The sequence below is a fragment of the Anabas testudineus genome, chromosome 21, assembly GCF_900324465.2.
Source record: "Anabas testudineus chromosome 21, fAnaTes1.2, whole genome shotgun sequence".
Taxonomy (NCBI): domain Eukaryota; kingdom Metazoa; phylum Chordata; class Actinopteri; order Anabantiformes; family Anabantidae; genus Anabas; species Anabas testudineus.
The window spans coordinates 6,734,810-6,753,031 of record NC_046629.1 but is presented as its reverse complement, the minus strand read 5'-3'; the positions used below and the strand labels follow the sequence as shown (position 1 = coordinate 6,753,031).

The window sequence follows — 18,222 nt, the reverse complement described above, 5'->3', positions numbered from 1 at the left end:
CTCACATCAGGCTTTAATGTTCATGCATTACATGTTTGTAGCATTGACTGCTGGGTTTAGCCTTCAGGAGAATGTTGACAGTACTCGTTAAAATAGTACTTACCATGACTGAATATGTATATTACCGTCAGCCAGCATTAGGCTACTGGTCTTTAAATCCTAGTTTCTGCTCTGTTGTATTAGTTTAATTCCTACTGTGTCACACCCACCTTATCTTGCCAATCGGTGACCAAGCTCTTTATCAACTGGACTCAGGGACCATCAGAGGTGGACTATGGGAAATAAGCTGCTTATAGTGTTTCTAGAGGATCGATTGGAATTGATACAGGGGATACAGGGGGTTTGTGATCCTCTCTGCAAAGAGATGAGTGGTTGGCTGGGTGCAGGCTAAGGACATCTTCCCTCTCTGGCACTAGGGATAGTTGAAGGGTTGTGGATGTGAGCCAGTCAGTGGCAGATGGGTAATTTCAGGGGTATAACTGTGGGCAGAGAACCCAGATATCTCTGTGTAGTGGCAGGAAGTTGGCTGTCTGAGTAGACTGCAACCAGCTCATTCATGAAAATAGAAATGCTCTAAGTCTCACAGTGATTTGAGGTCCAAAGGTAGGAATACAGAATGTAGTGGATGTCCTTTGAACATGGAGGTAATGTGTTGAGCTTGTGAATGACAGCTCATGCAAACCCAGGAGACATTAATGTCATCTAAAAGTGCCACCCTGGGACTGTCTGAATAGAGATGTTCTCATTATCGGTACGAGGGATGATTTCCCTCATCCCTTGGCTATCAGCAGAACTGACAGAACTTCACAACCTAGCTGAACTAATCAGCCATTTCCACACTTATTTTTATTCTTGCATTAAGTTCATTGTCAGCTGTCTTTTCTCAAGCATTGTATCTGTGAGCAACAAAACAAAAGTAATTAGTGTCGGTCTTTGCTACAGGCTTCAGTAGCTTCGTCTTTCACAAACATAGAAATGCACACCCAGAGGAGCAGAGAGGAGTTAATGAACTATAATAGTTTGAAAAAAGGGTCTACAAAGAGAAACCACATTGAACAAAAGAGTTTGAAAAAGACCCGATGGCTTGTCTTCCACGATATGTGCATTTCAAGTCTGCTTGCTTAGCTGGTGGGACAAATTGAATCAACACTTGGAACACTTGGTCTGCTGGTGTAATGACAAGTACATCTAACACATTCAAAAAGTGGAAGGAGTAAGTGATCTAGCCTTTCTCTGAAATGTGTCTCCATTAATAGATTATGACACAAGTCACAGAAGATGCAGACATTGTGAAATTGTGTTTGTGAAATAATCTTTCTTGTTTCTGTTTGCTTTGGACCTGTGTTTTTAGGGTAGGCATGATGAGTACATTGTTCTTTGCATCACTGTTGTTTTTATTCATTGATGTTCCTTCTTAATCCTCCTTCCTCCTACCCACCCCCAGGTTTGCAGACTCTATCCGGGGTATGCTGAAGCTGATCCTGGTGCTGATGCTGGCAGGAGCCTCATTGTCCTCAACCTGGTTCGCACTCACCTGTCTGAGCAGAGTCACTCACCTTCCCTCCACTGCAGGTGGGTCCATAACAGCATCATGTCAAGTGGCATTGTGTCAAAGCTGCCTGATAGTACGTGACCTCCCTAATTATTGTCAAAATAATTATGATAATAATAATATAACTTGTCAAGTAATTTTCAATCGATAGATTTTTCTGTTCTGCATCTGCTGCACTATTATACTTTTACAGGGTTGACCAACCCTGTTCCTCAAGGGCCACTGTCCTGTTTGTCTTCAAACATCCTGATTAGCTGGAGTAGACTCAGTAAGAAAATCAGAAACAAAAAAAGTTAATCAGGATGTCCGAACCATAATTTTGGAAAGCCAAATCCAACTCCAATTCACTGGATTTGAGATGAAGCAGTAATTATAAAGTTTGACTTACAGCTTTTATATATTATATATGTTTTATATCAGGTGAGCAATAATGGTGATTGATAGCCACACAGTCCCCATAATTTAACAAGGCACCAAATAAATCACAATAAAACAAATTCCCCATATTCAGTGGCACAAAAAGACTTTTTTCGATTTAGGTCTAATAAATGTGTTCAAATGTGTTTTTTAATTCTCAGATTCCACTACACCTCTTGCTTATTTTACACCCCAGGTCTAGTCCCCAACAAATAAAACATATGGTCAGCTAAATCTAGATCATATGTCTAACTCAGATACTCAAGAACCATTTTACAGTTTGACCCAAATGTCTTTGGCTGCCTCTGCATGTTTACCAGTATGGATGTAAACCCCTTCAAACGCCACCTAAATAGTAAACCGTGTAGTCAGTGTTTCATTTCAAGTGTTGAAGTACATAGCCGAATCAATAAAACTATACTTAGAGACTGCACTTTGGTACATATTCAGCAGAACCAATCCATTAGTAGACATCAGTGATAAACCCATTAGGGACATTGGTGGACTTTTCCAAAGCCAAACCAATGAGTACCCCGGCATGTTGTTCAAAGCCATTGATTTTAGCCATCATCATCCATCATAATTCTCCACGCTCTGGCACTGCTCTCTTTCTGTCTCATGTCCTCTTATCCTAGACACTGGCAGTCTGCAGGCACTCTGCTGCAACCCTGCTCATCCACCTGGCATATCATACAAGAGGGTGTTGTGATACTGCAGCAAAATGTATCAAAAGCCCTCAAAATCACAGTGTGGCTGATCATTAGCAGATACACAGATATAAAAGTAATCTGCAGTTTTTGAACAACTGACCAGTCTTAGAAAAAAGTCATTTGCACTTAAGTTTGTTGTCTCACTCAAAAGCCTCGTCCGTCAGTTAATTCCACTAAAAACAGTAGACTGATAGAAGTTAATGCAAACGTGTTGGTACAAATATGAGATGGGGTTAAGGTTGGGTGCACAGACTTAGTTTTCTGGCTGCAGTTGGCCCTTAAATCAGTATCAAGGATTCATTCCCATAAAGTATAACTTACTTCTACTAGTATCCTTTTTTTGTCACACTGGTAATAAAGTTAAGCCAAATCATACTTGCGCTGCCTGCATAGCAGCAAGGGTTTGCATGATGTAAACTTTCCAACTTCCCAATGCCTTGACAGTAGAGTGGCACGAGGCATGACACATAAGTCCATAGATGGGGAATGGGGAAACATTGTAAGAATTTCCTTTAACTGTTCTTAACTCTGCATTATCTAACTTGAGTTGACTGATTATTCTGATTCCTTCCTGGCAGATAAACAGGCACTTTGGTTAATTAGCTATCAGAAAATTCCTTTAGGTCAGACTTGGTTTAGTCCTCTGGATTGAATGAAACAAGCAAATTGCTGAAGTCACCTTGAGCTTCAGGAATCTGCAGTGGTCATGATGGGATGATTGATGGTTTTGGCTGCAAATGAATAAAAATGTAGTCTTCAGCTAAATCGTCCCCTAACATAATTACTAGGGGGTAAAAAAAACATTATCTTCTCTCAACATTAATGAGGTACAGTACATCCTGTGTTCCTCTGCTATGGCCATCCCATGTCTTCTTCCTTCAAGGAACACCACTTAACTCCAGCTAAATAACAAGAGGGGGAAAGAGCAGTTGTTGGAGCTCTCCTAAGTGTTTGATTTCAGTGCTTCGTTAGGGTTGAATAAAGACAAGGAGGGGAGAAGCCTGTATGTGATGGCTGCATGAGTGGCGCCTGGGTTCGCCATTACAGGCAGGCAAGCAAGCAGGCGGACGTGCAATGGTCCTGAGAGGCAATGTGATTAAAGGGACGTGCACGCTAATGGGGACCTCATTTGGACCAATCTGCTGTGATAAGGGAGATGGAGGGTACCGTGATGCTCCAGAGGTGATGGCTTAATCTCTCTGCACATCCACTCTAGTACGCATTCACACATTTTACTTTAGGTCTGGGCCAAAAGACTGCAGCTGAGATTATACCCTGTGATAGCCAAACATACTGAACGCTTTCTGATTGCTCTGCACAACACACACAAACAGCTGGTAATGAAATGCTGTATACTGTAGCAATAAGCCTTTGTGAAAGATCCCTTCTACAAAGGTTAATTGTGGGAAATTGACAGAGCCAGTCAGCACATTGTGACATGACAACATTCATATGGCTAATTAATACCCAGGCCAGATATTAATTATCCCCTTTATCCTTGAGATGTGTCTAGAACTTGATTGGAATCCACCTCCAGCAAATCTAACTGATTGATTGGGTATAAGCACACACCTGTGTATATAAGGTTTCACAATCTACACTTTGGGACCATCTGAGCAGCACTCCATCACTCAGACATTACGGTAGAGTGGCTAGACGGAAGAGAGCATGAAGAAAATGATTCCCTGGTCTGATGAGACAAAACATTTTACTCTTTGGGCAGAATCCAGGCATTGTGTCTTGCAAACACCGTGCACAACTCATCACCTGGCTAATATCATCCCTAGAGTGAAGCATGACCTTTCTTAAAAGCAGAGACCAGGCAACTGGTCAGAAAACCTGAGGCTGTGGTGACAATGATCCAATACATACAGGCAAGACAATGCTTTGGGACAAGTCTCAGACTGTCTATAAGTGGTCTAACGAAGACCCCAAAAAACAGACAATGGTGTTTGTAGAGACTTGTCTAAGAACACTGAAACCTGTAATTGATGCCAAAGGGGCTTCTACATTGTACTAAAGTAGGGATCTGAATGCTTTTTGCAAATGTTTTCAGTGTGATTTTGTAATGCACAATATATGTTTTACAAATATTTTGCAAATATAATACAAAATGTCTCTGAAACACTTTTTTGCAACCAGCACTTGTTTTTTGGTTGCATCCATCCTGTTTCAAATAAATTGCCACCTTAAGGGCTGGCATTCTAAATGAAATGCTGTTTCAGGAGGGTTTGTAATAAATCTCAGTGCTGCTGAGAAGAAATGGTACAATAGGAAGCTTCAGAAGGTGGCATAAATCACTGGCACTCTTTCATTAAAATGACCATTACGTCATCTTTTTAAATAGTTGCTTAAATGGCATTTGATGCTCAATTACATCAATGTCCTCAGTCAAACTGTAATATATTGTTGTTCTGCTCTGTCTTTGGCCCTTTTACAGCCATCCTGTATACCTCCTGCATCCTGGTGGGCATTTTTATCAACAGCAGTGTGCCAATATTCTTCGAGCTCTTCATCGAGACAGTCTATCCAGTTCCTGAAGGCATCACTTGCGGAGTGGTCACTTTTCTGGGGAACCTGTTCACTGGATTGCTCCTCTTTTTTCTCACCTTTTACTGTAAAGGTAAGAGACAAGTAGATTTGTAATAAAAAATGCATTATTTCATAAATTCATTCATTCCTTTTATGCACCCACTGCCAGATTTGTGTCATCTGGTTAGGATAACAACACTTAAATATTTTTTCTATACTTCCAAAAAATCTAAATCTGCTCCATTCAGAAGCTTTCTGTTCCCCCCATAGGTTTCTCTCACTCACTAAAAGCCAAAGGCTCCATTCTTTTCAAAAATCAATTTCCAGCCCTGCAGATGCTGCCAATAAAAGGAGGACAGTGGGAAAATTAGGGTCCAGTGCAATTGACACGTTCGGCACAAAGACAGAAAACTTCCTATTGTAATTTGGTGTCGGAGTCGGATCTTTTGAATGTGGTTGCCTGGTATATTTTGATATAATAATTTAAGCCTGCAGCAGTGAGGACAGCATGTCATCTGCTTCATCTTCATTTCTGCCTCTGTGGCTTCCAGGAGAAAGCAAATTCATAAGTAAACTGCGCTTAGTCATCCATGTAAGTGTGTGTGTGTGTGTGTGTGTGTGTGTGTGTGTGTGTGTGTGTGTGTGTGTGTGTGTGTGTGTGTGTGTGTGTGTGTGTGTGTGTGTGTTTTGTAAGTATATTTTTGCCGTCTTGTTGCATTGGACACTGTTGCGTTCCGTGAAGCCGGCGACACTCTGATCTTTGCCCACCTGCCAACAGTTTCATTATCCTTCACTGCAAGTTTGGATGAATCACAGTTCCAATCAGCTGGAAAGACTGATCCATCTCTGATCCACACTCATTCTACCCTGTTTGTTTTAGTAAATAAGAAATATATTTTCAGACCCTCATAAATATTCATGCGCTTCCTCCTTCTCTTCTGCCAAGTCCTCCTGATTGCTACGAGGCTACTGACAGCTGCTGCCTGACAACTGTATCTTGATCCTGCCTTCTGGGTTCTCTTGCCAGTACAGGTGGATTTGACTCTTGTTTGACCTAAACAGCCGTGGGGTGTACAATAGAAGTACGACAGCCAGGACATGAATGCAGCTTGTGTTGTCAAACGCTGCGGATCTTAAACATTTACATGACACAGAAGTCAACGTGGGATGATTTCAAGGCTGTAGCTAAAGCTATGACTAATTGATGAATAGCTTGACCCCTAGCTTTATGGGCATACATGTTATGTAAATCAACAAATTCATAACATTGTATTTTGTTACTGTTAATTTCATTGTTTATATGTCTGTAATTTGTAATTTTAGTTTAGTTGTCTAAAGAAAGGTAGTAAAGGATAACTCAAACAGAAATCAGCCTGTGTGAAAGTTGTAATCTCGATGACAAGTAATGTATTTTGAATTCTCAGAGCCGGTAAAATGTCAGTATGGTGATAAAACATAGATTAGACATCAGTATATCAGGTGTGGATTGAAGCACTTTAGATAGACAGAGCAGCTGCCGGCCAACACACACACACACAGACAGTCACAACAGTGAAACTCATAAAGAATACATGATGTATCCTCTGCTCAACAATCTCTGCAGTGTTGAATGATAGAAAGCTTGGTGTGTGTGTGTGTGTGTGTGTGTGTGTGTATGCATCCTTCCCAATGTGTATATCTGTGCACTTTGTTGCAGCTCCTTTATGGATATGTGTGGCTGTGTGGGTGTACAGATGCCAGCATGTGTGTGCGGATGAGCCGAAGGGCATCTGATATGCTGACATGGATCCTGACAAGTTCCCTGTGACAGCCTGGGAGATGATCAAACTGAGATGTTGGAGGTTTTCATTGCTTTTTTCCTCGCTTCCCACCCTGAAGTCGTCAGAAAGAGTACATTGCATCAAAGTTCCCTTGTCAGAAAGTTCACACAGCTGCAGACCTGAGTAGTAGATTGCCACATACTTGCATCCTTATACTAACTGTCTGTTGGTACAAAATTGTTGAAGTCTGCTCTCAGACTTCAGAATAGATCCTAGGATAGTTGACGCCCTGTCTGTGGAACTCCGTTTCAGTCTCATTCGTTCCTATTGAAGATCTTAAAAATGTGGTCACAAATAGTTGAAATTAGCTTGAATATATTTTTTAGCAGTGATTATGTTCTGTGACCATCCACCATGTTGTATTTGCACATTGCTGTGGAATGACCTTAAAATGACCTTAGAATTCTTATAATGTATATAGGGTTATTCGTGCATACATTAATATCCAAAGGAAACATCTTCTCAGTTAGTGAATTTGCGACGAGTATGTGTCTCTGCTTTGCTTCGTAGTCACCTACTGATCATGTGCTATGCCAGTCTCACCGGGATCCATGAGATACAGTGTTCAAAGATCAGTAGTACTCCCAGCAGATGTCAGTAATTCTGTACACAGCAATTTGGCTTGAAAGTTAGTGTAGTAGAAGACATTCTGTTAGGCAAAGGAGGGAGATGTGCCTTGTTGCTGATTCTCTGGAGTGAAATTGTAATTTGTCCAGCATATGCACTGGCGTACAGAGAGTTAAATTTTTTTATTTTCATTTTAAAACGTTAGTATTTAAGTTGGGAGTGGTGCAACGTAAAAATGTCTGGATTTCCAGTCAGCTAATGGGAACTTTCTGCATGGAATTTCATGTTTTCCCCATGCGTTCCTGGGTTTTCAAGATATCCAGATGTGTACTCTGAATCTCGACGTGGATGTTAAAACTGCTGAAATTGTCTAATCACCTTAGTCAGGGATTTTAAAAAGTGCATGTTTCCTGCCCTGTTTGGAAATCCGTCGCATTCTGTTCTCCTGACGAGATCACTCCGTCAGAGATTAATTTATTATGCAAATTCCCTTTGGAAGTATTCTAGTGGGCTGTCTCATTACTCTAATTTCCTCTCTGTAGCCCCGTAATGGATGTGGCAAATCATAAGCAGACTTTGAAAATGATACATTTCGCATGAGTCTCTTCAAAACTCTTTCACCTCCTGATATTGAAAATTGGCAACTTCTATCTTTAAAGATTTCCATCTATTTCTAGTTTACCGTCCCTTTTTTCCCCTGTTGGCTGCCCACTGCCTCGTTATGCATTCTGAATTACGACTTCTTTTTCCTGCAACCAGGGAGCCGTTTATAAATTTACCTCTTAGTTCATTTTAATATCCATGAGGGGCCAGTCTTGGTTCAGTGAGCCCTAACTTTTGGCCTTTTGACTCTGTTGTTGTGTTTTTTAAAATCCTCAAAGTCTCCATGTGACTGAGAAACATGACTGAAGCCTCCAGGCTATATATCTGCACTTGTCGTTCTTTTTCGATTTCATCTACTGTGTGTTTGTGTCATTTAGCGCTGAGCTTCATGTGGAATACAGAGCAGTCGAGGAGTATTGTGACGCAAAAAGAGCCTCAAAGGTTTTGTGGAGGAGGAAGATGAGCAGGGAGGAGATGGGTGGCGTTGAGTTTTATTCAGCACAGAGAAATAATTGTCACAGTTCTTTAATCCCAAGAACTTTTTTGCCTTTTTGCTAAAGTTTGCATTCACAGTGAAAATGCCTTTGCAGACTTTTTCAACCCTCTGTAAAGACTATGGAGGTGTTTTTAAGACAAAGGGGAAAAAAAAACAGACAACTGTTCTTTGTAGTGCACAGTCACTCCTGAGAGGATGAGCCTTTTTCAATTGCTGTTTTTTTTATTTTGAGAAAGTTTTGAATGATGAGTGAGAAAAAACTGACAAAGAGCCACACATTAGCTCATTTTATATGCTTAGAAAGTACACACAGCCTTCATTATCATCATGTCTCCACTACTGGCAAACTCGTCAACCTGTCAGTATATATTTACCTATGCACTGTAATGATGAACTGGTCACTGTGTGATAGATGATCTTGATCTTTACTCAAGGCTTGTTTGTGTGTCTTCATGTGTGACCCCAATGTTCTCAAACAGAGGCTCTGAGCACAAAGGACAACTGAGCCACGTTAATTACAACACCGCATTGACCTCAATTAAGACTGATTAGGGCTATAAGATGCTTGTCGGTCCACGTCTCAGTCTTCATCTACAGCACCATTCTGCTGACGGTGGCAACTACAGTAATAGGCTGTTAATATGATGAACTGCCCGATGTTCACACTGATGTCCTCTGAATGCGATCATATTGTCACTAAGACCCCGCTAAAGTTCAGGACACCAGTGATCAATCCAGTTGCCTTTTGTGGCTGGCATCCAATATTTATGGTTCATTTCAAACTTATAACAGCATGTCGAAATCGCTTGACGATCCTCCTCCTCAACACCCCGCTTATGATCGCTCACCGCTTCAACCACTCCAATAACGTTTCCATACAACTTACAAGGCACCCAGCTTTATACTTCTTCTTGTGAAATGTGCAAAACTGTTAAGTAGTCTCAAATAGTGGATCTCAAGTTGGTTGCTGCAGGTTGGTTTATGTAAGATGTAGAAAAAGTCAGTAGAAAATAATAAGTAATGTGTAGGCCCTAATGCCTAAAAATATTCCACATCATCACCCCTTCCTCTTCTGTAGCTTAATTATTGACCACTTAAATAATTCCACAAAGTGCTTTAACAATCAGCATAAAAACCACCTCTACAAATTAATTAGAGCAGTTAGAAACGAAAGGACACGACAGAAAGTGAAGTATCAAAAGTAAGTGAATGATTTCTCTTTGTAGAAGTTCCTTAAGTGTTTCAAAGCCCTTTAGTCCAGTCACCTTTAGTTCTCAGCTTTAGGGTTAAGAGCAAGAGTCTGTGGCTGCACAGTTTGTTTTAGGAAGGTTTAATACAAACCTAAATCAGACACACCTGTTCTTTAAATAGTAATCTATATAACTATAAAGTAAAGTGGTGAGAATCTTCCAGAATCAGAAGAGCTCTGCCTCTGCTCTAATCTCTAAACCTTCTCCTGTGTGCTTATCGGATCTTTAATTCTGTACACTGTACATCCTCATCAGATGGGATTGATTGAGTAGCTTGTCCACTTTTTGCCACGTCACTCAACTGAATAACCCAGCTCCACCTTAGCATTCTTTGAAGGCCAACTTTAAATAGACGAGTCTTTGCTGGGCATACATTTGAGAAAACAAGACGGAGTTAGACAGAGAGGACAGCAGGTCAGATAAACACAACTCCATTAACCCGCCTCCACACCAGGTCTCCCCTAGTCCGACTCACTCTCTCCTGATTAATGAGGCTGCTTCAGGAGTCTCGACACTTTGCAAACACCCTCGCCCAATCTCTCACCTCTCTTTTGCTTCGGTTTATCACGCCCTTTAATTTTCGCTCCTTTTAGTCCACATCCTTTCTCCGCCTGGAAGAGGTGAAGTCTCGAGCACAGAAAGGTTTGTGCCTTACAGCCAAAACTCTGAATTTATCACAAAGAGGCTGCGTTGTTCAGTCCAAGCCCCGGTTTCTTCATGCATTGATCAGGTGCTTTCTTTAGGTCCGGTGATTGACAACATTATGGAAAGCTGGTTGACTGATATCGAAGTGGAGTTGGCGTGAGTGGAGCCACATTGTGCTGGCAGGGCCCCAGAGCTCGGCTGCATGTTACAACCGGGTTTCTCTATATTTAGTCTGGTTTGTTATCAGGACACGAACAGCTGCCTGCCGCCACCACATCCTCTGTCCTGGCTAAGAAGTTGCCCCTCAGTAAGCGGCGTAGATTCTCTTTAAAATGTCTGTCAGGAAAAGCACTTCAAATACAAACACCAACTTGTGATGGAGACCAACTTCACACCGAGCGCTGTTTCATACATTTGAATGAAGGCGCTTATTGATTTAGGTTTTGCCCGGACTTGATGTCTGTGTCAGGTGCGAGTATGTGTTTGTGCAGGGAGAAAGTCTGAGTAGGCATCACAAATGCTGAACATGAAGAGGTTATTAGTCTTTGTGCTGATGAGTTAAGATGCCAATAGTTCAGTGCAGCTTTCCATCTGCCCTCCAGATTCAGCATCACTGCAGACAGACAGAGCACCTCTTCAGTGGTTAATGGAGCTTGAACAGAGCTGAGAAAATAGAACACCTCATTCTGCACCATGTTTAGGTTCAGGTGTAGGTCACCGATAATGGGAAACACTGCCGATATCATTGAATGTCATGAATTCTTATTAATTTGCTATTAGTCCCATATGAAATAGTTCAGTGTGACTTCAAACTCTCAGTAGGTTCATTGACATGTAGATGACTCATATTTCAGTATCAAAGAGGACGAGATCATCATATGTTGTGGCCTGTGTCCACAATGACTTCATTGCTTTTATGTTTGTCGTTGTCATGTTGAAACAGGAATGAACACAAAATAAAAATGTTTAATAAAAAATAACCTGCTATGTTAAAAGAATAAGTTCATTAAAAGTTTTGGGAGCTGTTGAAGTGACTTTGCACAGGAGACCAAATCTGCCCTGCCTCCTCTGTGTAGTCATCACAAACCGAAGCATAAAATCTAACTCCAAACATCCTTCTGTTTCTTATCCAGAGCTGTCGTGGCTCAACTGGTGTCTCACCGGCTCCTGTCTCTTCAGCCTCGTTCTCATCCTGTTCTTCAGGGAGTCTTACGACCGTCTCTACCTGGATGTCTTCGTCTCCGTGTGACGGCGCTGAGGACAAAAAAACAGCACAACTTAATAACAAAGGACTGAAAATGTATTCTTGCACAAAGAAGAGGAGGAAGTGGAGATGAAGGGAACGTGGAAGACCACACATAAGTGTGAAGTGTAAAATTTTAGGATGTTTATGTACAGTTTATTTGATGTGTGTCGGGAACGGTGGTGTTGGTTCGCTGTTGTGTGGCTGCAGAGAAGAATCACAAAGCGATTCTACATCAGTGTTTACTCTCAGTGTGTGATTTACTCAATGCCATATGACTGTCGACCACATCATAACCTGTTTTTAAATGTCTGTCTATGTTTGTATGGAAACGTTTTTGGTTTTTTTGTTGTTGTTTTTTTTTTTTTAGTTGTTTACAGATGATGCTACATTCAGAATTGTTCTCAGTGACCCCCTCTGTGTTGCTGCTCAATCAACCTTCCCTGAACATCTCTAAAGTATACTGGACTTAAGATCAGCGCCATCTGCTAAGGTGAAATGGGACAGATTCATCAGCCAATCAGCAGACGTGGCTGTGATAGAAACGCCAGCGACCTGATGTTTTACTGCTACTCTAAACTGCGAGCTGTTACTCACTCGGGAGACTTCACCGGCCCGACACTGTTAAGTGACCTGTGATTCTGCCTGTCACTGAGAAGCTGGTCCTTCTATTCTGTTTTATCGCCCTTTCACGATGAATATTTAAATTATGCAAACTGTATCACCAGACTGGATCCTGTCTTGAGACTGAGGATAAACTTGCACTTTTTCTCTCATCAATGAACTCTCAATGTGGAAGAAACAGTTATCTGAACTGCTGCACAGTCACATTTGAGCTTTTTTCTGGTTAATTGTATCGATATCTGGGGGATTTGCTTCTTAATCTAACTGTATAATGTTGTTTTTTAATCATTTGTTTTCCTCAGCAGCCTGACTAGTATTTATTGGAATATCAACACTAACACAGTTCACTCCCAGTTTCTCCGAAACAGGATGTTTGGTGACGACTACCACAGCTGAGGCTTATTGAGCTCATATTTTATTATACAGACACGAGAATGATGTGTCGCAGTTGCCAAGCTGCTGCTCCAAAGCACCAGCAGGTGTCTCTTCTCCAACTGAGAGTTTACTGACAAAATAGGAAGTTGCCATTTTCTTTGATTCCTTGACTGACGAGACTGGAGCTGTGACAAAAGCCAGCTTTAAGTCTGGGGGAGCATAACCACAAAGGCAAATATAAAAAATAAAAAAAACGGCTGTCACTTATAGACACACTTTTTCTCTAACTTCTCCATGATGGTTTTGTCTCCTTGTCTTGCACAGTAGTGATAAAAAGCATTTTAATGTGGTCTCCTCTGCGATTCCAGGGGGTCTCTGTAATATGTTTCCAGGTGCTTTTTTTCTCTCCTTGTACAGAAAGTTTTGTCTTTTACCTTTTGACGTGTTGCCTTAATTGCCCGGTGCAGTGCTTTCAGCCTCTCTCTCCTCCACACTGTGACTATTTTGTCTTTATATATTGTTAAAGGTCATGTTCTTCTATTCTGCAGCTCACACTCTTATTAATATTCTTGTCCTGTGGAATGGAAAAAGAACAAGTGTGACCGTAGAATATTTTCAGCACCTTATTAAAATGATCGTTTTAAGAATACCAGTGCTGCTGTTGTCATGTTGTTGAAGGTTCAAGTCTGGATATGCATCTCTCAAACACCACAGTTAGTTCATCATTTCACAGAGCGTCACACATGTAGTTAGCTGCTCTGCTTCTGCTATTCTAGCTGAACTCCTTGTAGTCTCCATCTTTTGTGTGTTTGCAGTGTCTTTATTTGCCGTCAGTCTGTGAAGATGTTATCTGTGCTTCACTTAAAATTGATTCCTCACAGAATGACAGTTTTTTTTCCCTCCTCTGTCATTATGTTAAATCATCAAATATAACTTGCTCAGCAGGCAGTTGAGAGCAAGTTAATGGGTCTGATATGTTATGTGATACCAAGTGAATATTTGATTTATTGTAGCTCTTCACTGAAGGCGCTGTGAGACCCAGATTTTAAAATGAATGGTCAAAATCAAGGCAGCAGAAGCTGAGACCCTGACTTTCATTTCCTGCTATGGGTGAAGTACCAGAAACATTTGACCCTGCAGTTACCAAGATGCAGTCGGTTGCATCTTTTTGTTCAGCTGTATGTGGGTAGTGGTCACATCTTTCAGACTCCACGCCGGTTTCCTGTTCGACATTATAACTTTCACTCTCCAGCTTAAGCGTCTTTCTTATTTATTTTCTCAGGGATGTTGAAGCTCTTCCAGAGCTGCTGATGACATCATAGCAGGCTCAGTGGCTCTTTCCCCGACAAGTAAACTGATCTTGATGTTTAAAATAGGGGAATTTAATTAAATTAATTTATATAGACATCACTCATAAATCAACATTTCCCTAAATGTGCCAGTTGTAGCCAGCTGGCTAGTTTTCAGCTGCAGTCCGTCTGGCGAGACGTCCGTTTCCTCTTTAAAGCTGCGTTTGTTTGACGTTGTACCCTTACATACTTTATATCCCCACATACAGTTTTTAAAATGTTTGTTTACATAACTGATTATAAGACATTTCAATCAGCTTCACTCCTGTTTTGCATCACTGATGTAAAACCTCATTTAACCACATGAACTCATTCAGGGTTGATCCGTCATTGAAGACCTTCAGTCTGTTTATGAATGATTGATGGACAGTTCCACACTTGAGTTGTGGGTTTGTTTGTTTTGCGTCGGCTTGGACCACTGGCTGTGCCTTTAAGAAGCACATTACATCGTGCTCTGGTGGGGGCCCAGACCCATTTGCTTTTTTATTTTGGCAGCACTGTGATATTCTCACGCGTCGTCCAGATTGAGTGGTAGATCTTGACAGGGACACCTTGTGTGCATTGAAGGAAAGCACTTATTCTTCCCTACTTCTCCGTTTGTTTGGATTAAAATGTGAATGAACATGTGTTTGCACGACCTCACTGTTTTTAACCCTCCATTAAGTGCCTGCACGTAACGTCCCCTCCTCCTGGTGGCCCAGCTGGGGATGAGCTCATGCTCCGTTGCTGGCGAGAATGAATGTCTCTGGGGCGAGTCTGCATGCAACAGACTGTTGAAACGTCAGTCTGTTTGTAATTATTACCAGTGGCTGTGCCTGTGAATGAAAAGATGCTGAGATTAATTTTACCTCCTTTGTAAAATTATTCCGTTGCTGATCTTTGAACTGGTGCCATTCAAGCTGGCACCAACTCCTGACCCGAGTCAAGACGTCTGTCTGGAATCAAAATCACAAATGTCATGAAAAATAACTGCAAGAAATACATTTGTCCCTGCTCTGTATCAGACTGGAGGGTTTAACGTTGGGTGTGCCTCAAATTATTGCGTGGCATTTACAAACCAGGCCTGCGGGGATGTGAAATTAATCCACTGTTGACTTACAGTGATCTGTTTGGTTTTATAGGCGCTGTCACGTGCATTCATCACAAATCCACACCTGAAAAGAGACGTGCTTTGTTTAGGCCTGTTCAGTTTATTGACAGATTTTTTCCCTCCTCTCTTAAAAAATATAATTCATTAAACAACACAGCTAAAGTCTGTTTCTGCACATAAATGAAGAACGGAAACATACCAACAGAACAAACTCACATGTTATTGTGTGTGTTTATTTGCAGTATTGGAAATTGAAAAGGTTGTCGAGTTGCTTCAAATCGTCAAACACTTAGTTGATTAGATAAAAACTATTGTTTTTCAATGAAACTTTATGATGAATGTGGAATAGCTGCAGTGACAAACAGCCATTGTTGTGGCATTATTTTAGGCTTTAGTGGCCTCAGAGGATTTAAATTCATAAACAAGAACTCTGTCATAAATCAACCGCGTCATTCTGCAACAAAATCTATATATGTAACCTGTGTTGATTTATTGTGTGTCTCTTCCACACAAATCTACGAGATTGAGAAATACAAACATATTAAAAATGTTATACGACCAAGTTAAATCTTCAATTGCTGGAAGTTTAATGTCCAAATCAAAGAGAGGCTGCAGGAGGTTTTTACTCACAGTAGAAAATCTGATTAAATCCCTTAATGGCAAAGTGAAGCAATTTTTATTCATGCAGAAATAAAAACTTTATTAAGGAGAAATCAGTTTTCTTTTTACAACGAAGTGTGTGTGGCTAAGCAAACACACTCCACTTCTTCTGCAAACACGGGAAAAGAGAGGTGGCTGTGTTTTCTTGTCACAGAGAGAGATAAGGTAATGATGCATACATTTCCCACTGTTCTCCGACGCAACACTTACTGTTTATTAACAGCTTTTCAGCAGGAGTTCAACTCCAGTGTCTCCCTATGGCTGCTTGTCATTGTGGGATGTGGGTCTGCATCTCCCAATGTTCTTGCGGGAACATATGAAAGAACGCAAAGAGAAACGGACGCTTTCTTTTGCACACAACCAATTTGGATGTTTTGGCTTTCGTTGCATGGGCCTGTCACAGACTATGAAAGCAACTGGCTGGCTGACATAAATTGGTGTCGCTGTCACTGCATCTAACATTTTTATGCAGCATCTTTTGTTTTCCTCTGTTAGACACAGCTCTTTACATGTCTCTGTTGTCTTTCCAATGAGACGCTGCTTGTTTTTCTTCCTCCTGTGACTAAAACTCACTTGTGTCTCTTTCCTAACGCTGCACCTCAATGTCTCCTTGGGCCTCCCTGAGCTCCACAAGCCCTTTAATTGACTTCTCACTATTATGAAAAATGAGACGTCCTTTTCAATGGCTCATTTAGCAGAACTGCTATCACAGTGCCTGTTACTTTATCTTCAACATATTAAAAAGGTCTAGGTGCTCTTGATTAGGAGTGATGGGCTGCAAAAGCCCACGCCACTGGCATTTGACAGCTGGACACTAATTTGCTAATTCATCACTGGTGAATTTGAAATATTTTTGTGCTCCTAGGGGGGAGGGAATACTTGTATTAAGATATAAATGATCCACCAGTATTTCTAAAAATCAAGGGATGAATTTATTAAAGATGTAAGAGAGACACACAGCGGGCTGATTTAGTGCATAGAGTTTAGTCACAGGTTTATAGGCTGTGATAGTTACTGTGTGACGGCCGAGCAATACATATACAATACAAACTCTGGATTGATGCTTCAATGACATTAAAGCACGTAGAATACTGTACATTAAGCAGCATTTGTACTGTTCATTGTCCAACTCTGATTATTGTACACATCATTTTATTACACTTCGTAGTCTTAATAACAGACACTGAAGTTGTTTTTTTCTTTGTATTGTTGTATTTTTGGAGGTGTGGTTCTTTTCTTTCACATAGTTCTTTCCCTTTTCATTCTTTGTAGCTGTAACACAGCAAAGCTATTCCCCATTGGGAATAATAAAGTCCTTTGAGTGTTGGATCTTGAAATATCCACTGTGGAGGGCATCAACTGTATTTACCTCAAAAGGTTTTCAGAGCTGATTTGTATTATTGAAAACATCCAAAGAAACTGCTCCGATGATCAATGCACATATTTCACCCATATAACAGATGTTTCCAGTGCTGCTTTAGCTGTTTAAGAGGGATTATAATAGCAGAGGCGCTGCAGAGCGTGATGACAGATCAGCGCGTCAGTACTGCTGGACTTCCACGAATGCACACCCATCTCCTGGACACACTTTACTGTGCAACACTGAGTCATCTTCTGTTCTCTGTGTATTGGAAGCAGCACATTTACAACTTTTTAGAGCCAAGTTTGATATTCAAATACATTTTGAGAGTTTCGTTTTAGGAGCAGAAAGTAAAATGTGATTTCAAAGGTCAATGAAAACGTATTAGAAGGTAAGGTCAGAACAGGCTGGCTAAAGCTGATAAGCTACGATGCTGTCACTGATGAAGTACCCTCTTATTACTCCTAAAACTAACTGTGTCAAACGTACTGAGATGTTCTAAGGAGAGGAAAAAAGGTGTGTACCTGCAAAGCCAGGTTCTGCTTGGCTGAGGCTCCTTAGCTCTAATGCAGGAGGACGTGGCCCTGACGGAAGCAGCATGTCCTCCAAGCAAGAGCAATTATGATAACCATGCAAGCGGAAAGGCTCAGAAAGTCTGTAGCCAGAAGAACAGCAAGACATGCTTTGATCCAGCAGGCTGCTTATTTAAATCACAGCTCACCTTCGCTATAGACGTCATCCTCAGCTAATGGAGACGGGCTTTTAAAAAGGAGTGTGATTCCTCTGCAGGCTCCCGTGTGCTCTTCTGTCATGATATTCAGCTTTTTAGGCCCCTTCAAATGTCATTTGTTTCCCATGACATTCCTCCTCATCAAAGGTAAGTGAATGTGCTTTTGTTTTAGGACAGGCCGCTAAGTGATGTTTCATTT

General features: G+C 41.1%; 1 protein-coding gene across 1 annotated transcript in view; it reads left to right on the top strand.

The window, feature by feature from the left end:
* Nucleotides 1-13,486, top strand: part of slc49a4 (solute carrier family 49 member 4) — a 39,376-nt gene extending 25,890 nt beyond the window's left edge. Inside the window, exons 7-9 of the mRNA XM_026375564.1 lie at nt 1,445-1,572; nt 5,120-5,302; nt 11,726-13,486. Coding sequence (XP_026231349.1) covers nt 1,445-1,572; nt 5,120-5,302; nt 11,726-11,841 — 427 coding nt within the window. The 3' untranslated portion in view covers nt 11,842-13,486. The remainder of the gene's footprint in view (nt 1-1,444; nt 1,573-5,119; nt 5,303-11,725) is intronic.
* Nucleotides 13,487-18,222: the final 4,736 nt, after the last annotated feature.